The 21,458-nt window shown below is 55.2% G+C and overlaps 1 protein-coding gene across 5 annotated transcripts in view; it reads left to right on the top strand.

Moving 5' to 3' along the window:
- Nucleotides 1–21,458, top strand: part of Sbno2 (strawberry notch homolog 2) — a 43,814-nt gene that overhangs the window by 7,851 nt on the left and 14,505 nt on the right. Inside the window, 4 exon segments of one of the 5 annotated variants that reach the window (NM_001108068.1) lie at nt 7,668–7,840; nt 9,579–9,652; nt 11,266–11,377; nt 13,858–14,026. The exons of 1 other annotated variant lie outside the window; for it this stretch is intronic. In NM_001108068.1, the coding sequence (NP_001101538.1) occupies nt 13,961–14,026 (66 nt within the window). In that variant the 5' untranslated portion in view covers nt 7,668–7,840; nt 9,579–9,652; nt 11,266–11,377; nt 13,858–13,960. 5 annotated transcript variants of the gene reach the window in all.

The following is a 21,458-nucleotide window of genomic DNA, read 5'->3' on the forward strand; positions in this document are numbered from 1 at the left end:
AGGGGCCAAGAGCCAAGCTCGGGTGTTACACTTTCCCCTGGAAGATGGGAGGAGGTTTGTGGAGCCCTGGCTGTTCTGAAACTCACTCTGTACACCAGGTTGGCCTTGAACTCAGAGATCCACCTGTTTCTCAGTTGCTGGGATTAGAGGTGTGCACCAGCACTGACTCCCACACTTTCTCTCAGGGGATCATGTGAGATTGGTGGAGGGCATCCTGGGTGAGGGGCCTGCAGACCAACCAATGGCTGAGGTGTTAGCTGAGGGTCAGAGCTAGAAGTGAGGCACGGCCCACATCCAGACCCCTGCCTCCTGGCTTCTCCCCAGGGACACTTGTTCTCTTACACAGTTTGGCTCCCCCCAGCGGTCTGCTTGTGATACCCTATGCCCATGTCCAGAAGGACCTGGGGTTAGGCAGGCCATGGCCTCTGCCTATGGTTGGCACCCCCAGTGTTGTGTTTCAGGAGCCTCCAGGGAACTCTGGGAACTCAAGGTCAGCCAGGACAGCCTCTCCTGGGCATAGAGACTTCCAACCTGGGTAATTTTTAACCACAGAGGTAGAGACTGCTGGACCCTGAGCCCAGTTCTGGAGACCCCAGTGCCTCAGTCTCATGCTGTCATCTCCAAGGCTGGGACTGAACTTGGGAATGTCACCTAAACTGTGCAAATCACTGGGCTTGGCATCAGCTACTCCAACCATCTCAGGATTCTCTATTGTGTATTCAAAGTCTCCAAATGAGACTCGTGCCTGCCTTTGCCCATTCCCACTGACAGTGTAGCGGTTCCGACTCCTTCAGACCTAGCCATGTTCATCTGGGTACAGAACAGTGGAGGGCCGTGGGCTGGTCCTGTGCCCACCCCAACCTGCCAGGTAAGGAGAGGTCAGCCTGAGTCCCCTGTGTGTCAGGTGTCAAGATTGACTCTGGGGATCCCGGCCAGGTGAGCTGAGGGCCTGACCACCCAGTTACTTACTTGTTACTCCATTGATTTTGCAGAGTACACACATCACAGTGTGCACACAGAGGTCAGAGCACAACTTGTGTGGTGGCTCTCTCATTCAAGCTTCTGGGTCAGAGACCCCACTTGGTGCCAGGCTTGTCATTCTGCGCCTTTGCTGAACCCCCATACTGGCCGAACCTCACGTGTTAGCTCAGATCTACCTCCTGACAGAGGGGAATGGGTTTAGGGGTCTCTGCTTGGGCCCCTGTCCCAAGCTCCCTCAGAAGCCTTAGGCTTCCTGGCTGTGAGATGGGGAGAGGAGACAAAGCGTGTGGGGCTCTGGCCAGACACCTGATCCTGCAGCCCCTGGCACCAGCCCTGCCTTCCCGCCTTTACCGATGGTTAAGACAGTCCTCAGCACCCACCCCAGTGCTTCTAGCAATCCCAGAGGGGAGACCAGACCTCAGGATCATAAAAGGGAAGGCCGTGCTCTTCTCACCCAGGCTCTCCAGAGCCATTGCCGCCCAAGGTCAAATCGGGTTTACGAGAAGCTCCCAGGCCTTGGGGATACCCAGGTTAACTGTCCCTGACGGCATGGGGAAGAAAGGGCCCAGTTGAACCTTGGAGAGTAAGTGTACATCCTGAGCTCCTGAGAGTGGGTGTCGGAGACATTTGGGTTTGGTGTTGCCTGATTACCCTGGCGGGGTGGGGGTATTCTCTGGGACATAGCCTCTTCCACAGCCAGGCTGACCTCCACAGAGGCCAAAAAGAGGATGTGTTGCTGGGTTTCCTGGCACCCAGGCTCACCTGTCTATTTGGAAAATGTCAGGGTGGACTGGCTGGGACAGACTGCCAGGCTGCTGTCCTTGGCCAAGGTAAAGACTCTGAGCTCTAGAGAGGCAGTACTGAGTCTAGCCGGCTCACGGCCGCCCTCATGCATGGACCAAGGGGACAGCAAGGGGCATTAGGTGTGAGGCAGGGCTGCTGTGGGTGTGGCTGAGTACTGTGCCACTCACTTGCCCTGTGGGTACTTGATGAATGGTGTGCGGGATACACAGCCCTCTGCCCCTCAGCCGTGCACACACAAAATGTGTGTCTGCCCTCGAAGCTGGCTCTTGCCCCTCTAGGCTCTGAGTGCTGACTGTGAGCAGGGACGCTCTGCGGATTAGTCCAGTACTCCTCCAGCCTGCACGGAGCCCTGCTTTCCATGAGACAAGCAGTGCCAAGAGCCAGGTGCTCTCAGCACCAGGCCATTTATTCTGGAACTTTCTGTTTCCAGATCACAACCTTGAATCCAGTGGCTCTCTGCACTTATAGGTCTGCCCATGTTTGTCTGTCACCAAGTTAGCCTGGTTTTGGAGATGGTTAGATTCACTTTCTGTCCTGAGGGATGGTGACAGTATGTCACAGTGTGGTCCTGCCACTCCTGGGGCCTTGCTGTGGGCTGCACACCTGCCTGGCTCCCACTTACGTGTGCACATCCATGTGCACACCCGTGAGCTCCCTCTGCATGCTCACTCTCCGTGACTTGGCAGCCAAGGCTTGTGTGCTAAACCAGTGCACTGATACGGCTATGGTTTTAGTTTTTGTAGCGCTTAGGAAAAAGCTCTTGGCTTCCAGTCACACAAGCCTCAAAGCTCTTAAAATTACCACCATTATGTTACTTGGTTTTTGGTTTTTACATTTCCTGTATGTATGCACAGGTACCATAGAGGCCAGAGGCACAGAAGTCCCTGAGCTGGGCTCACAGGCACGGCTGAGCAGCCTGGGTCTAGGAATCTGTCCTGAGTCCCCTTGACCAGAGGAACATGTGCTCTTAACCGCCGAGCTCTCTCTCCATCTTTGCCCTGGGTTTGTTGGCTTTCGTTTTTCAAGACAGGGTCTCTGTGTAGCCCTGGCTGTGCTGGTACTCACTCTGTAGACCAGACTGGCCGATAACTCAGAGATCCCCCTGCCTCCCCCTCCCGAGTGCTGGGGTTAAGGTGGCCAGTATTATTATTTATAATTTGCCCCCTGTGTTTAGTACACTTTTATAGATTTTTTTGTTTTTAGTTTAAAAATGTTGCATGTGCGTGCTTGGTGCCCATAGGTGTCAGAATAGCATGTCAGGTCTTCTTGAGCTGGAGCTAGGGATGGTTGTAAGCTGCCATGTGGGCTCCGGGAACTGAACCTGTGCCCTTTGGAGGAACAGCTGGTGCTCTAACCATTGAGCTCTCCAGCCTCATGATAATATTTTCAAAGAAGAGGAGGAGAAAGCAAGCAAGGACGACGATGGCACAGATCTTTGTTCCCATCACCTTAGGAGGCTGAAACAGGAAGATTACAAGTTTAAGGCCAGGCAGGGCAAGGTAGTGATTACGTGTGTGTGTGTGTGTGTGTGTGTGTGTATGTCTGTGTGTCTGTGCATCTGTGTGTGTGTGTGCGCATGCGCACACATGCTCAGCCGGTGAGGGAGTTGATTGACAGACACGTGTTGGAAGACAGCTTAAAGGAGTCACTTCTCTTCTCCCACCGTGTGGGTCTCAGGTATTGAAGTCAAGTTGTCAGTCAGTGTTGGTGGTTAGTGCTTTACCTGCTGGGCCATCTTAGAAGTCTCTCAAAAATGTTTTAAAAACTAGGTTATGAGGTTGGAGAGATGGCTCAGGGGTTAAGAGCACTGACTGCTCTTCCAGAGGTCCTGAGTTCAAATCTCAGCAACCACATGGTGGCTCACAACCATCTGTAATGAGATCTGATGCTTTCCTCTGGTGTCTGAGGACAGCTACAGTCTGTACAGACACATACAAAAAATAAATAAATCTAAGAAATAGAAAATAAAAACCAGGTTATGGCTGTGGCTAGACAGTAGAGCCCAGTGTAGAGTTCTCAGTGAGGGGCTGGGGGTGTGGCTTGGGTGGAGCCCCACCTAGAACCCTCATGTTCTCCTTGCCAGTGACTCACTATCAATGGGTTTTGTAGACTTCACCCCATGCCTGCCCAACCCTGGGAGCCCAGGCCATCTCCTCTGGGCCTTTCCCATCTGTGAACGGAAGGGACACACCTCTTAAGTGTGTGGGCAGTGGGCACTGCTTCTAGCAAGGCTCTTCCCCATGTAACTGCCACAAAGGTTCCAAAAAGGCCAATATCTGTACAGAGGAAAAGGCTACCTGACTCTACCTCTGTGACCAAAGGCTGGGTCTCTCGGACCTGAGCGCGACCGTAGTGCTCTCCCCACTAGACATGTTGTATCCTAACTAGGCTCTGATGGCCTAAGACTATACTGCATCTGAGCTAAGCCTTGAGAAACCCACAGCCTCTGCTGCCTGGGCTAGGTCGCATCCACTCACTGGATTTGGGGATGTGAGGCTACCCTTACCCTAAGGAGGCCTGTGGGTCTCAGTCATGCTGAAAGGTGAGCGCCAGGGCTCTTCACTCTCCATCTCTCTGCCCTGGTCCTGCTCCTGCATGTCCCCCAGGATGGTCTGGCTGGTCCCTGTTAGGCAGCAGAGGCCCGGACATCACTTCTGTGGGTGACTCCAGAGCCCGTCACTCACAGCTGAAGCAGCACCCAGAGGCACTGAGGCTCCTGGGGGCCAGAGCAACTGCACAGTACACCGCAGGCTCCCCCTGCTTTAGGTTTGTCTGTTCTCACATAGCCCATGCTGGCCTGGCACTTACAGAGATCCACTTGGCTCTGCCTCTCAGACACTGAGGTTAGATGGGGGTGCCCCACACCTCTCCAGCTCTCGGCACTGTTGTTGCTCACACTGCCAGAATGACAGGTATATACCGCCACTGTGGTCAGACCCAGAGCGTCACACATGTCAAACAGGGCTTTTCACACTGAGCCCTGGTCCCAGATTTTCTGTCTGTCTGTCTTATTTATGTTAATGCAGAGTCTCCATCTGAAGCTCAGTCTGTCTAAGAACTTGGGGGAATCCTCCTGCCTCAGCTTCCTGCGTGTTGAAGCCTGCAGGCACATTTACTGCACTCTGATCGGGTTTCTGAGAACAGAATCAGGACCTAGTCTGGCCTTCTTGAAGCCCTTGTGTCTTCAGCATCCTGGAGGTGCTGGAGAGGCTGCATGCACATGGGTGGGACCCCCCACATCCTCCCTATGTGTACAGGGACCTGAGTCAGGCTCAGAATGGGAGGTTCGGGCCGCTGTGTACCATCCAGGTTGGTTCTCCTCTGACTTCGGCTTCGCCATCCTCAGCTCCTCTGAACACTGGTTATAACGTTGGCTCTGTGCAATGTGGTGGCGGAAGGAAGCCACGTGCTCCTGGAGACTGACCAGATCACTGCTTGGAATCTGTCTCCTATGTGCGGGAGCAGTGTGTCTAGCTTGTGCCACTGCTGCCATGAGACACACACCTACTGTAAACACAGCAGGCTGCCGACAGAAGGCACTTCTGTGCCCTCAGGCCCGCCCCACATGCTGTGTATGCCCCTGTTCAGGAATTTGCTTTCTTTTATGTGTTTGGTGTGTGTGTGTCTACATGCACATGTGCAAAAGACTGTTCTTTGGGTCCAGATGATTCAGCAGGACATGACAGCACAGCCTTTAATCCCAACATTTGGAGACAGATACAAGTGGAGATCTGCGAGTTCAAGGCTAGACACTATTCATAAAAAGTCTTTACCCACTGAGCCATCTTGCTGGTCCCCACCTGAGCTTATTCTGGTTGTGTATGTGTCTGGCTGGGTGCCCTGTGATGTAAGTTCAAGGCAGGAAACAGCATAACTGGGAACAGACTGCAGAGAGAGCAAGGTAGGTGTGGGGGATAGGGTGCCTAGACCCAGATATCTTGTGTGTGTGTGTGTGTGTGTGTGTGTGTGTGTGTGTGTGTGTGCGCACGCGCATGCGTGCGCGCACTCTTATCAGCCTGTGTTCTGCATGTTCTTGTCATGGAGTCCCACACTGGTCTGTGTCTCGTTCTCTCCCTGAGTGTCCCTGTTGTTCATGGCTATGTGGGTAGTACATAATGTGTGCATCATCTCTCGGAGGAGCCTGGCTTTCACATAGAGTTTGTGTGACCATAGCTGGCTCCGTGGGTAAAAGCAGGATTTCTGGGCCTTGTAACAACTCTGTTTAACTCTCAAGGAACCACCAGACCATTTCTAGGGCTTTGCCATGTTGCTAGCTTGCCTGTGCTGTGAGCACCTGGCTACCTCCTCTACAATTCATGGTGCTCAGTGGCTGCCTGGGCAGGTGCCCATGTTGTCCCCGCCCCACCCCAGGTTCAGGTGTGAGTCCTTTGCCTGGTCAGGGGAGCCAGACCCCCAGCTCACCCCTGTTCCTGACTGACCAGGCATGACCCCTGCCTTCCTCCATGGCAGGAGGAAAGCATACAGCACAGTGGGGCCAAGCTGCTGCTGCAGGGTCCTGGGGTGACCCGTCTCTCCACTCTCTGACAGCGGCTGCCAGCCCAGCACATGGTGGGACGGTCCCCTGGACAGGAGAGCAGCCAGCACTACAGGACTGGACTCTCAGGATAAGGGAGGGTCTGGCCCACTTACCCTAGGGAGTTTGGTTGGGAGGCTGGGACTGAGGCTGTGCCTCTCAGCCTCTGCGGCCTGTCAGCTGCCAAGATGGAGCCAGGGCTGGCCTGCCTTGGTCAGTTATCAATCAGTCCTCATGCCTCTACCTCCACAGTGCCCGGACAACAGGTGTGGGACACTACAGCTTCTTTATGGGGCTCTGGGGATCAAACCCAAGGCGTCGCCTGTGCCTGGCAAATAGCCAAGCCACGGCCCTGTAGCCTATGCTTATTTTTTGAGGTAGTCACACTCTAGTCCAGGCTGGCCTTGAACTTGTTACCTTTCTGCCTCAGTTTCCCAAGTGCTGTGGTGACAGGCTTGCAGAACTGTAGGCAAACATTCATCACTGAGCCACATCCCCAGTTCATACCAAAATATGAGGTCAACCAGTCCCCAGATCACACAGTATCCATCCACTGTGAGCCTCTGTGACTGCCATCCAGTTATGACCAGTCTCACAGGCCTGGGCTTGCCGGGCTGATGGCCTTCAGAGCTGGAACCAGTGGAGACAGAGCAAGACTTCTGGCCTTACTGGCAGTAGTCTTGCCTCTGCCCGCTGGGCCTCTTTGCCTCCCTTCTGCCACCATCCCCAGGCAGGCCCTTCCCCTGACTGGATTACACAAGCCGTTGCCTGCTGCTTGTGGCCTCGGCTGTGGGCAATTACTGGAAGGCCCAGCTCCGCTCTAGGGCCTGGCTGGGCGGCGTCCTTCTCCCCTTCCTGCCTCTGGTGATTAACCTGTGTGCTGCCTGCCTGAGTTCCACCTCCCTCCTGGATGGTCAGGGGTCTCTGCTCTAGGCTGGTGGGGAGCCTGTGGACCTCGATCAATGTGCTCCAGTCTGTGTCACAAACCTGGGGCCAAGGCATAGTTGTCCTGTTGAGGCTTAGGGTGGTGAACGCCAGGGACACCCTGTCTGTCTTTGCAGGTTCTGACTCAGAGGGAACTTCTGGGGGTCTCCTGATAGGCTCTGGTTGTCTGCAGTGTCTTCAGAGGTCCTAACTGACCCCCTTCTTGGGTCACAGTGCCAGCCTCAGCCTGTGCTTCCACAGCGGCTTGACCCAATGGGCAGCAGCCATGCTAGGACCAGTGCTTATGGCCACAGTGGGCAGGAGTCACACCTGTGCCTTCTGCCCTGGCACTTTCCCAGATAGGAGCGACAGGAGTTGGGGAACCTACATAGTCCTTTCATGATGGCCTCTTCTCCTACTACAGGATATGACATTACAACTGCTGCCAGCACCACAGAGTGAGCAGCCTCGATAGCCGCCACCCGAGGGTGGCGGAGCGCCGCCTCCACCTGCCTGATGCTGGCAGTGGAACCCACCATGGATGGGGACTTCCCTCCACATGAGCTCCCTCCCCCCGGAGGTGGCATCCAGCTCCAGGTGAGCCCTGTCCTTGATCTTGAAACTATCCCAGGGGACATAGTAGATTTCCCGAGGGCCATGTCAGGTCAGGCTATGACAACACTTCCAGAGCCCTGCTCCCAGCTACCCTGAGACCCTGGACATGGTGTGTCCCCTAAGGGTTGACCTCCAGGTTGATCTTGGCCCACAGCCTATTCCTCTCAGTCTCCTGCCCCACAGTTTGCCATGGGAGGGGGGCTTTTGTTTGTCTTCTTTTTTTTTTTTTTTTTTTTCGGAGCTGGGGACCGAACCCAGGGCCTTGCGCTTCCTAGGTAAGCGCTCTACCACTGAGCTAAATCCCCAGCCCCGCTTTTGTTTGTCTTATTGTTGGTTTTGGGTTTTTGTTTTGTTTTGCTTTTTATTTTGATGCTGGGTTTCCTGTAACCAAGGCTGGCCTCAGGTTTCATGTGTCGGAGAATGGTCTTGAACTCCTAGCTTCATCTTCTGAAAGCCAGGTGACAGGCGTGCTCCCACGTCCCAGGGCTTATGTGCTGCCTCCAGCCTTGCTTCTGGGTTCTTTAAGACAGGTCTCAGTCTATAACCCAGACTGGCCTGGAACTCACAGTTGTCCTCCTGCCTCAGCTCCCTGAGTGCTAGGATCCCTGGCAGGGGCTGCTCTTCAGGGAAACAGTATCCTCTGTCACAGTATCATGCTGTCACAGGTCCTAAGCATACAGGACACAGGAAGGGTGGCTGGTCAGACAGGATAGGGTAAGCCAGAGCTGTGCCATCCATAGCGCAGTCCCTGGGACATAGCGGGGATGACAGGGACTCTTGGGCACTGGAACAGCTAGGTAGGCTGCTGCTGACCCAGGACACACCATGCCCAGCTGCACCATCGAGTGCTCCTGTGCTGGCCCCTGAAGGGAAAGTATCAGTAATGGAGCTTCCAGATCCAAAGCAACAGCGACAGGTACCCAGAATGCTACTCATAACTCGCCAACCCTGCTGGCACCCAGTGACTGTGCCTAGCTGCAGCCAGACCATACCCAGCTCCTGTTCTCTCTGCTTGGCCCTCTCTGCTCCCCGCCCACTGTTCCTTCATCCACAGCCCGTAATTTACTTAATTATCTCCCTATTGTCAGCCTCTGCAGAGGGTCCAGTTTCCTCTGCTATAAATAGTCTGCCTCTGCCTCCCTCCCACCATACCAGTGGTGTGAGTTCTCAGGATTTCAGAGACAGGCCAGGGGTAGTGGGCTGTTAGTGGACTGAGCCGGGATACAGGATGTATCTGCTGTATGGGGACATTCCGGTGATATGCGCTTAGAGCAGGACCAAAGCCACATTAGGGATAGGAGAAGGTCTCTCTCACCAGAGTTTTCTTTGGGCCTCAGAGCCTGGAGCCACACTCCTAGCCCAATCCACCCCCAACCTCTCACTGGGGGATTCTAGATAGGGGCTCCATCTCTGAGCCCCACCCCCATCCTCTCACTGGAGAATTTGGGAGGGGGGCTCAGCTGCTGAGCCATGTCCCCAGCCCCTCCAAGCACAGTCTCCAGGCTCTCTTAGAAGGGGACATACTGAGCCCTCTGGAGCCATGCACCCGTGCTCAGCATGCCCTTCTCTCCCTTTGCCCTCTTTGCAACCCACCATGGCTTCTCCCATGTACATGGGACAGCTGAGACGCTGGCTGATGTCGGGTTCTCCAGGACCCCTGCCTTTTGCACACTGGGGCCTGCTCTCCTCCCCTACCTGATGCCGGTGTTTCTGTTTTCAGAACCGACTCCTGCACTGTCCTTGGTGGGGCAGTTTCTCACCGCCATTGTACCCCACCTTCTCCAGTGAAAATCAGTAAGTGTTACTGTGGGGTCTCACCCCATCTCTGCGTGAGCCCTGTGTCTCATCAGCGGGGCTGGAATGGCAGCAGCTGCTGGAGGACGGGCTCCAGGGCACCCAGAGGTCCTAGGCTTTAAAGGCTCAGAAGGAGTTTGTCTCAGGAGGTGCCCCGTGCAAACAGCTCAGTGCAAGTGCCGTCCAAGCTTCCTGCACGCTTGAGATGGACTCCTTCTGCATGCCTCTGTGCATGCATGCTTGTTTGCACGTGTGCAGATGTGGAGCTGGAGGTCAGTGGGGGCCAGCTTCCTCAGTCACTTCCCACCTTATTTTTTCTTTTGAGAGAGGGTCTCACTCTGTGGCCATGACTAGAGCTTCCTAGAGAGAGCAGGATGGCATGGAACTCAAAGATCCCTCTGCCTCTGCCTCCTGACTGCTGGCATTAAGGGGGCTGTCACATCTAGCTAATGAGCTGGGTATTCTGACTGCACATATGTCTGTACATGACATGCGTGCCACAGAGGACCTCCTAGAACTGGCAATTATAGATGGTCTTGAGCTGCGGGACTACAGCAGCCCGTACTCTTTTTTTTTTTTTTTCTTTTTTTCGGAGCTGAGAACTGAACCCAGGGCATTGCGCTTACTAGGCAAGCGCTCTACCACTGAGCTAAATCCCCAACCCAGCAGCCCGTACTCTTAACCACTGAGTCCTTTCTCCCTGGTCTTTTGTTACTTTGGTTTGTTGTTTGTTTTATTGTTTGTTTGTTTTTGAAGAAGAGGTTCTTTTTCTTTTGGCACAGGGTTTCTCCGTGTAACAGCCCTGGCTCTTGCTCTGTAGACCAGGCTGGTCTCAAACTCAACAGAGATCTGCTTTGCCTCTGCCTCCTTAAAGGTGTAGGTTTCCAGGCCTGACCCACTTTGGTTTTTGAGCCTGGATCTCTCACAGGACCTAGAGCTCACGGCTTTGGCTGCCTCTGCCTGTCCCGGTGCTGAGGTTATAGGCATATGTGGCCACACCCTGCTCTTCAGGGCACAGGTTCTCCCCTGCATGGAGCTGCCTTCCCAGTGCAGGGCTCCGGAATGTATTATGTAAACTCAGCCCTTAGCAGGTGCGCCTGCCTTCACATTTGTCTTAGCAAACCTTTTCAGGTAAGAGGTAGAGACCTAGGGATGACCACTGTCTCTCTGCCCCAGGACCCAAAGAGGACAAGGAATTGGAACTCTGAGCAGAGAGGCTCAGAGGCCTTGTCTCCACTCCCAGGCACAGCCCAGCCACTGAGTCCAACCCTGTCTCCTGCAGGCCATCATTGTCATTTAGCTCTGGGAGCAAGGTGGCCTTGCGCTGGCCACACCCTCCTCATTCTTCTCGGCTATGGAGAAATAGGGTAGGGTGCGGGTGGGCAGGAGAGGACTCAGGTCTTAGTTGTGTTTGTCTGTCCCATCTCCGGAGTCTGATGGGCCATGGAGGAATGGCTGTTTGAAGCCTGGCCCAGGAGGCTCTAAGCTGTGTCTGAGGCACCTGGGCTGGACCCGCATGGCTGCTCGTGCACCCAGCAGTGGAGAAGTGCTTCGATCCCCTGTCCTCGTGCCTCACCCGGGGCCTGTGGTCACCATCTTACTTCTGCTTACAGACAGTTCGTGAGCTCCACCCCATTCCTTGGTGGCCAGTCTTGCCCTGAAACCAGCTACCCCACCACAGCCACCGTCCCCAGCTTCTTCTCCAAGAGCAGCGACTTTCCTCAGGTAACGGCCACTCTCGAGTATGGGGCCCTGAGCTGTCACTGTGGCCACTGGTCTTCAGTGGGGTTGATTGGGGCAGGGATTTGAGGCTGCTTTGGACAAGAAGGACTGACTGTGGCATCCTGGAGTTGAGGCATGTTACTGGCCTTTGGGGCCGTGTCCAGAGCTGTATGGGGAAGCTGAGGGCTGAGGGTATGTGCCCACTGGAGGCCGTCCTCACTAGATGCCATAGGGCCTCAGCCTGCCTCACACCTGGTTTGAATCCTATTCCCCATGGGACACCAGTGAAGGTCTCTGCTTAGTGGCCAGGCAGGGGCACATATCTCTGTCACTAGAAGTGTAAAGAGGCTCCTCAGACCACTGCAAGGAAACCAAGCCTGCTGGCCCCCATGTCGCTGTCTTGTCTTGTTCTGCCCGTCTTTGTCTGTCTCTGTGTGTTAGGTTTCTAAAGGAGTAGAACTGATTGATGAATGAATGTGTAGCATGTAGTACGTATCACACACACACATATACTCACACACACACTCACACACACGCACACACACACAGATACAGACACACACATTCACACACACACTCACATACACACATACACACACACACACACACACACACACACACATATATATACACACACACACACATAGATACACGGTAGCCACTCAATAGAGCGCCTTATGTCTGTGCTCTGGGTAGTTCATCAGCGGTTGTCTTTAGTAGCTGCTCAGTCCTTGAAGCTGATGTCCCAGCACTCCCGATCAGTGCTGGAGCCCTGAAGGATTCCCAGGGCATGCTGGTCTCCAGTCTACATTGGAACCCTGAAGAACAGGGCTCTGACACCAGCGAGGGCGCGCCTCGGCAGCAGGGTAGGTGAGCCTGCCAGCGAGCGTGAGGGCAAGCAGGCAAATGCAAAAGCTTCCTCCTTCCATGCCCTCTTATGTGGGCTGCCACCGAAGGTGTGGCCCAGGGTTTAGGGTGGGTCCAGGCAAGAGCCTCCCCCAGGGGTGTGCCCAGCTGCATGGGAGAGTTGATTCCAGCTGCGAAACTGGCACCCAAGATCAGCCATCAGGCTCTGCCTCTCTGTGTGTGTGTCTCCCTGTCTCTGTCTCTCCCTCTGTATTGGTGTCTCCATTTCTCTTCTGATGCCAGAGGCCCACACCTGCCTCCCTGTGGTCAAAACTCCCAGAGGTGATCTCCCTCACCCCCTCCTGCCAGCTGTGCTCACATGATCTGCTTGTTTGAAACCTGTTTATCCCACACATCTGACAATGTGGTGGCTACCTGTTACCTCTTGCTGGCCGTGGCCACGCCCATCCATTGGGAGAGCGTTTATTGAGCCCTTGGTGTTTTTGTGTCCTACACATGCTGCCCCAGAATGCCTGTGGAAATACCTACCCTCATGCCTGTTGCCCTGACCACAGAAGGTTGGACAGGGGATTCTATTAGAGCCTCTGGCTGTGCTGCCTAAGCTTGTCACCTGCTTCCACCTCCCCAATACTGCCGGACCACGGATGGCCTCAAATTCCACAGAAGAAGGAGCCAGAGCTGAGCCAAGCCTCACGACAGGGCAGAAAGGACATGACCAGTGGTGTAAGTGAGGACCCTGAGCTGGGGACATCTTCCTATGGCCCTCAGAGGGAGGCAGGACAGTAAGAATCAGAGATCCTTCCAGAGGCCATGCTGCATGCCCAAAACTGGGGGAGGGGCTGCGAGTCTACAGGAGATGCTGGGTGTGGTGCCAGCCCCACCTGCTAGGGTGTGGGTCTGCCTTGCCGGTGGCAGGACTCACACTGGCTTCAGGACAGTTTCCCACAGTATGTTCCTGTGGCAAGAAAAGCGGATACCCCAGCCATCATGCTACCTCTGTGCTCCGTGTGGATATGATCGTGACCACGGTGTGAACCAGGAGTCAGAATGGAAAGCCCACCCTGCTTGGACCCAGAGCTAGGAAGGAACATGAGGCCGAGTTTCCTGGCAGAAGCAAAGAGGAAGAGACAAGTCCCGTGGCTGAACTGTACAAGAAGAAAGAAAGCCTGCGGAGGGAGGTCACCCGGCGTTCTCACACTCAGGAAGCCAGGCAGGGGACAGACGAAGAGTTTAAGTGTTCCTGGGCTACACCTGGAGAACCTGTCTCAAAGCAACAAGAAAAGTGTAACAGAAAGAGAAGTAGAAGAAACCAAATATTACCTGCCATTCAGTCCCTTCCCTGTGGGTAGGGCCCCCTGTGCGATGGCATGTTGGAAGTCGCCTCTGCTGTCTGCCATCTTCCACTCAGGCTCCTGTTCTCGTGGCCTCTTCTGTGAGCTGTGGGAGTTCCTCCCCCAACATACATTTCCCACGATGCTGCATGACTTTGACACTTGGGGCCCCAGTAGCTGCTGACTGGACCCGGCAGGGCACACACTGGTGACACACTGGTGACATCAGGCTTCCACAGTGTCTTGAGCGCCTGACAGTGCCTGGAGCCCTGCCTTCCTTTGCAGCTAGCCCCAGCCCTCGACCTCCTGCTTCTCCGAGGACAGGGCCCGTGCACTCCTGGTCTGCCCTCCATCTCTGGTGGCATGGAACCCCTTCCCATGGGCTCTGATGGCCCTGCTTGGTGACCAGAACAGCTTCACAGTCCCCTGTGGGATACCCACCCTGGGCGTGCAGGTGCGTGGCTACCCGACACCTGCTTTTGTCTCCATTGTTGAGTTTTTAGTTGAGACATCATGTGACTCCCAAGCCACCATGTCGCCATCCCATGACCTCCATCTCTCCCTCCTCAGTCCCCAGCACCCAGACTCCTTCCCTGTCTCTGGAGTCTGCTCCGGACAGTTCAGTTTTGGAGCCCCACACAGTGTGCTCTTTGTGTCTGGGTCTCTCACAAGGTCCCCTACACTGTGGCCTGTGTCTCTACCTCTCGTCCTGAGTAACATCCAAGTGTGTGCCATCCACTCATCTTCTGCAGAGCTTGCTTGCCCACCGACCGTCATGGAGGGCAAGAGTTTCCGTGGGGACTTGTCCCTGTGGCTCTTGAGTGCACACCCAGGAGTGGAAGTGGGCGGAGGTACAGCTGTAAACTTTTAGTGACAGCTTTTGTGTACTGGGTATGTGTGTAGGGGGCGTTGGTTCTTACCCCAGGAGGGCAGGTACAGCACACCTGGGGCAAAGCCTGTGTCCAACGAGAGGGATGCTGGAGGCCTGTGGGAAGGACCTGCCACCTAGGGCCATCTCTTCTGCATTCTCCTCAGGCTTCTCCTGGGCTGTCCCTTCCTGGAATGTCCCGGGTGTCCTCAGTGTTCCCGGGGCTCACCCAAGCCCTGCACCTTCCCTGAGGCTCCCTGTATAGATAGATACAGAGCCATTCAGACCCCACATTCCTGGCCATGGTCCTGTGTCTCTTTACCCAGCCCCTGTACAGGGAGGGCAGCCTCCAGGAGCCCGGGGCGCACAGGTGGGCCTGTGCCCCAGGCCCTCTACTTCCCTCCAAGGCCATGTGTCCCGTAACATGCTCACTGGGCCGGCTTCTGGGAAACCAGATGAGCTCACGCTCAGGAAGGAGCGATGCCGCCTCCCACCTCCCACCTCCCACCCAGTGGCCGCATCGACTACTCCAACTTCAGACTCCGCAAATGCTAGTCAGGATCAGAGGTCTGGCCACTGCTGCCCAACAGTTTACCGGCATCAGGAAAGGGGAGCCAGAGAGGGCGCTAGCTTACAGGAAGCCACATCGGCGGCAGCTGCTGCTGCTGCAAGTAGAGGTGGGCAGTGGGACCCTGCACACGGAACTCCGTACACACTGTGGCCCAGGCCTCTCTTTTGGAGAGGTAGGAGTGGGCAGGGTGGTGGGGACTGAGGCCAAAACCATTAAAAACCAGTCTCTCCCAACCGGCGAGCCTGGTGGCCCAGGCAGTCTGCACAGTGCCTCCGGGCCACTCCCACCATCCCAGGCTCCTATGTACCGTACCCCTGAGCCTGCCTCCAACCTTCTGTGTCACCCCTCCTCCTGTGTCTGTCCCTCAATCTCATAGGGACAGCCATTACTACAATTGGGTAAAAGCTCACCCTCATGCTGTGGGACCTCACAGTAGCTCAGTATTTCTACAGTGACTATGCTTTTAGGAGCTGGGGCCAGACATAAGCTATCTTAACAGGACATTTTACTTGTTTATTTATTTATTTACATATACATTTTTTTTTGAGATGGGATCTCATGCAGTGCAGGCTAGCCCTGAACTTGTTATATATCTGAGAATGTCCTTGAACTCCTGATCCTCCCTCCTCTGCCTTGCTGGTTTATGTAGTGTCTGGGATAAAACCCCAGGCTCTGTGCGTGATGAGAACACTGCCCAGCAAGCCCAGCTCCTGTATTATCTCTGTTTGTTTTGTTTTGTGTTGAGACAGGGTCTCTCTCTACGTAGCCCTGACTGTCCTGGGACTCATTATTTAGACCGAGTTGGCCTTGAACTCACACTGATCTGCCTCCTAAGTGCTGAGACTAAAGACATGTGCTACTAGGCCTGGGTTATTTCATTTTTCTTTTTTCTTTTTTTTTTTCTTTTTTTCGGAGCTGGGGACCGAACCCAGGGCCTTGCGCTTGCTAGGCAAGCGCTCTACCACTGAGCTAAATCCCCAACCCCTTCATTTTTCTTAAAACAAAAGTCTCATTATGTAGCCCAGGCTGGCCTTGACCTGGTGACAGGCTCCTGCCTCAGCCTCCAGAGTCACAGGAGCCACTCTGTCGCTTTAGCTGTTGGGATGACCTGCCAGATGCCTGCACCCATCCAGGCCAGCCCTACCTTTGTGCTCTGGAGCCCCTCATGTTAGGCTAGCAGCCCTCCCTCCCTGCCCTGCTCTGTCCCCTCACTGTGGTATAGAGAGGCCTCTGCTATTCCCAGCCTGGCCACATAGCCCTGTACCAAGTGGACAGGAAGATGGGAGTCAAGACAGAACTGATACAGTGGGGAATTAGACCCAAGCTCTGATGGTTCAGGCTGTCCCTGTAAGGGACATCCACCCCTTCTGCCTCTGCCAGATCCAAAGACCAGCTGTGCCCACAATCCCTCCCATGACTCTCGCCCCTGGCTGCCATCAGCCACATGAGCAGATGTGCTTTAGCTTGGCCCTGTCTGTCATCAGGATCAGCACAGGTCACACAGATGACTCTTCTGCTGAAGTCCTCAGGTCCCTCTTTCCCATGTTCCTAGCTCTCCCTCACCCCAGGCTAATTGGTCCCAGCCCTCTGAGCTTGTGTCTTGTGTCCCCTTGGCCCCTAGATCGCCTTTGCCTGATAGCCCACATGCCTGGCCTCCAGGGGCTGTGAGGGGCAGAGTGTCCCCACATCCATGACTGGAGACCCTCTCCTGCCATTCCTGAGTGTACCTCCTCATGCCCACCTGACTCTGACCCCTGGGAGCACCTCAGCCCTCCCTGTACCTCACAGTTGCGGTAATTTGGGGACTTGAGTTTTTCATGTTGGCTCCATCCATCCCTGTATACCCCCAGTGCCTAAGACAGGGTTTCTCTGTAGCCCTGGCTGTCCTGAAACTTACTCTGCAGACCAGGCTGGCCTCTGCCTCCTGAGTCTTGGGATTAAAGTCATGTGCCACCAGCACGGGACCTTCAGTTCTTAGACTTGAGACAGCTGTAAAGATTGTCCCTTCAAAGTACATTCAGCACCCACGGGAGAATCAGGAGTAGAGATTAGCCCTGGCTGCACAGACTGTAGACCCAGACAGCCCTCACCTCTGTCCAGTTCTAGAACATTCTGTCTCCTCCAAGGGAGGCACATCCCCATGGCAGATTATTCCATGTCATTTGGAGCCCCAGACCCTGTGTGCACTGTGTCTGGCTGTCTCTGAGCAGTGTGTCCTCTATGTCCCTCCATGCTGTGTCATGCTGGAGCCATGGCATGTCCACAGCCATGTCTCTCTTGTTCATGGCTGTGGGATACTCCTGCCTGTGGGCACTGGGGGACACTGGATGACCCCACTTTTGGTACTGAGATTCACTGCTGTGGTGCTCCTGGTTTTTCTACGGCTATTTTGGAAAGCAGTTGTCAAGTCGTGGAAGCCAGCGCTTTGTTGTCCGAGGCACTCGGTGCCTGCTTCCCCAGAGGCCGCTCTCCACAGCCTTGCCACAGTTGCTACTGCTGGCTTCGGGGTCACGCTGTCCTTGGTGGTATCCCGCTCTGATATTTGTCTTTCTTTCCTTTTTTTAAAAAAGATTTATTTATTCTATATAAGTACACTGTAGCTATCCTCAGACACACCAGAAGAGGTCATCAGATCCCATTACAGATGGTTGTAAGCCACCATGTGGTTGCTGGGAATTGAACTCAGGACCTCTGGAAGAGCAGTCAGTGCTCTTAACCGCTGAGCCACCTCTCCAGAACTCCTGCTCTGAGTTTTGATTTGAGTTTATTGAGATAGGGTTTTGCAGTGTAGCCCAGGCTGTTCTCACAGTCCTCCTGCCTCAGACTGTCAAGGGCTGTGTCAACAAGGATGCACCACAATGAGTGGCTTCGCTGTGCTGATTGGAATTGAGGCTTTGCTCAGTGCCTGTGCCTGGATAGGGACAGGATGTTGCCAGGGTGAATGAGGGCAGTTCCAGCTGCTGTTTCTGGGGCCTTTGTCCTGGGTGGCTGAGGATGTGAGAGCCTAGTAGAACCCTGCAGCGCTGCTGTCCTGACAGGATGGCCGGGGATCTTCATTGATGGATGGGATCCTGCTGGCTTGGGCTCCTCAGCCTCCTGCCCATGAGTACTGATATAGGATGGCCTTCTTTGTGGGACACCTCATCCCCAACAGGAGAGGCCATGTCCCCAGAGACAGCCACAACTGTGGCCCTGTGCTGCATCCCTGCCTGCCTATAGTGGAAGTGTCTTCTCCTATGTCTTGTGGCCCTAGGCTCTCCCCAGCAGCTCAACTTATTGGAGGATACCAGGGGTGAGCGGTGGGCCCTGGTGTGAGGACTCTGGAGGATGCACTTTGATGAAGGACTGGCGGCCCAGCTCAGCTGGAGGGAGGAGTAGAAGGGTACCCAGGCCTCAGTTCCCCTGGCCCAGCTTCTCAGTTTTGCCTGCAGCCCCTGATCCCTGACTTCCCTGGGGTGGGGTGGGGGGAGTAGGGGGCTGGTGCACAGAACAGCCCGCGCGTCAGTAGTCCCAGGGAAACTGAAGCTTTCTCTTCTTCCCCATGGGATGGCCCAGAGAAGTGGGGTCAGGCCAGGCTCTGAGCCCGGCAGGGTGCGCGTTGTTGACAGCCCTTCTGGGCTGATCCGCCCCCTACAGTAATTCTCCGTGCTCTGCCAGTAACTGCCCTGACTTACCAGGCGGCATCATTTCCTGAAACCCAGCCCAGCCTTAGGGGAAGTCGGGAGGGAGCCGGTGACTAACCCTCATGCAAATGGGGCCAGCAAGATTGCTGCTGCCTCTGTCCCCCACGGAGCCGCTAAGCCTGCGGCTACCGTGGTCATGAGGCTGGTGCTGCCCGGCAGCTCTAACTGGGGGACACGGCGGCCACCGCTCAGCGCCCCGCACCCCGACCATGTCACAGCTGCGCTTCTGGCTGCAGTTCGCCGCGCTCAACAAGGTAACCGGCAGGGACCAGCAGGGCCACCCAGAGCCACCTGTGGCGCCCCTGAGCTTCCACAGGTGGCAGAGCTGTGGCTGGGACGCCCCCAGCCCTGCCCACTCTGTACTTTTCTTATCAAGTCACAGTGAACTTGCCAGAATTTTTTAAGCCAGAGATTTGAGACTCAGCATAGTGGCATGAGGATGGCTGTGGGAGGGAGCCTCAGTATGCAGGTGGCCAGAGCTGTTCCAGCTCCCTGTGCTGGGGAAGGGATGGGTTGGGTTGTCCTCAGTCCAGGTGGGACTATTGGCAACACCTCTGCCTGGGCTAGGGCAGGACTCAGTCTTAGCGAGGTCTAATGGGTTGGGTGAGGCAGGAGCGCATCTTTCCTCTGGGTTTTCAGTCCAGAAGGGGTGGAGGGTGTCTGCGTTTCTGTGCCTTTCTTCTGGGTTTGTCTTCTGGGATTGGGAGATGTCTGCTGTATGACCTGGGACAATGGAGGGCTAGTCCCTGCCGGTTCCCTCCCACCTAGCAGAGCTGTCTGAAATGCTCACAGAGTAACCACAGTGGGGACCCTCCCAACCTCACTGTGTGCCATCCAGTGTGCCCATGCTCTCGCTAGAGACCCAGCCAGAAGGAGCTACAGGGGATAGACCTACCCTAGAGGGGCCTCACTGGGACCCATCCTCAGAGCATCCCACAGGGGCAGCCCAGGGCACAGGGTCCAGGCACCTAGCCTTCCCACACAGGTAGGTACCTCACCAGTGTGGGTCTGTGTGCATGAGCTAGTGACAACTGAGTTGTCCTGGGGCGCTGAGTGAGCCAAGCACAGGGCCAGGCCTGGGCACTCCAGAAGCCCTGTGCCCCAGCGTCCATGGGTGGCTCGGCTGTTGGGAGGTGGTGCCAGGAAGTTTGTCCCTACTGGCCTGGTTGGTAAAAGTTTTAGACTACAATTGAAGGCTCCAGGCGTGGTGCTTGCCTGCCACCCCAGTACTAAAGGTGGAGGTAGGAGGATAAGGGTTCAAGGTCAGCCAAAGCAATGCGAGACTATCTCACCATGTAATCCTCAGGGCCCTCACTTCCTGTCCCTATGTCATGCCCATCACACCGAGTGAGGGGCTTTCCACTACACATGGTACCTTCAACCATAGTGGCCTGTTTCCAGTGCCTCAGTTTCCCCTCATTTCTTTTCTCTGTCTATGACCCCTTAGGACATCAGGCTGCCTCCCTGGGCCAGCCTTAACTGACATTGTCCCATCTTGGACTGAAGCCACTGTAGGAGTCACTGGGTTTGCCTCCCCCAGCCACAGCTGTGGAGACCATCACTCACAGTTTAGAGCCATTGTGAGAGGGTGCTGGGCCTATTGCTGGGCCCTGGGGAGCCCTGAGACATGCGATCCCTGTATCCCAGGACTTCACAACTCCTCTGCTTCCTGGTCCAGCACTGGGTTCTCTTGGGATTTTCTCACTATGTTGGAGAACAAGGATCACAGAGCTGTCCTATGCTGCCAGAGTCTAGACTGGGTTCTGTGCTGGGGATGGCACAGGCTGGGACTGTCCAAGTCTACTCCTAGCATACAATGGAGAAATTGGTCTCAAAAACTTACCATCCCCTATCCTGCCCCCTGAATGCAGGCTGTCACCTCTGCAGTGGGGTCATAGTGCCCTGTGAGGTGGGGATTCAGAAACATATCCCCAGACCAGGGTCATTCAGGGGTCCCTAGGAAGTCACTAGGTACCCAGCCAGTTGTCTTCCCTTCTCTGGGTAAGACCAGATGGCCCTGGACACACTAACCCTCGGAGAAGGCGGCCAGTTCCCCAGGACCCTCCTCAGGACCAAGGAGACTTTTGAGTCTAAGGACATAAGCCTTAGAGATCAGCCTCACACCGGGCTGGGTAGGCTGAGGGCCACCATACTCAGGGGTCTTCTGTCCCTTCTGACCCTGAAGCCTTGAAACCCTGTTGCCTCATCACTTAGCCCTATCTCCTGGGACAGAGCAGGAGACGTGTACCCTTGGTTACCCAGGTTCAGGGACAGCCCTTCACTCAGCACAGCCCTGTCCTCCCTAGCTGCTAGTCACCCATTCTCCAAAGACGTCTCACAGCTAGAGCTTGGATTGTCTATTGTGTACCCTTGAGTGCTCACTGTCAAGGCGAGGGGACAGACAGGATGCGTAAAGGAACAAGCCACAGATTACTGCCGGCTCTAGTTGTAGCCCTAGAGGCCCTCCTGGCCTCCCGCCCTGCCAAGGAAATGTTACCCGGTGCTTCCGAGGCAGATGTCAGCTGGACCCTCTAATTATCTGATACTGGGCTATGCTGGGGCTACTGGCTGGTGTGGAACACAGGCTCAATGAGGCAGGGTGATCCTGCCCGGCCCAGGTCCTCAGGGTCATCACCCTGGCCTCCAGTCCTTTTTGTGGTGGGGGTGGAATGTCAAACTCCCAGCCTACAGGATGCTCACTCTCAGGGTCTCTGGGTGGAGACAGGACTCCTGTCATCTTGGAACTTGGGGGTGGGAGGGGCTG

Source organism: Rattus norvegicus, chromosome 7, assembly GCF_021556685.1.
Source record: "Rattus norvegicus strain SHRSP/BbbUtx chromosome 7, alternate assembly SHRSP_T2T, whole genome shotgun sequence".
NCBI lineage: Eukaryota > Metazoa > Chordata > Mammalia > Rodentia > Muridae > Rattus > Rattus norvegicus.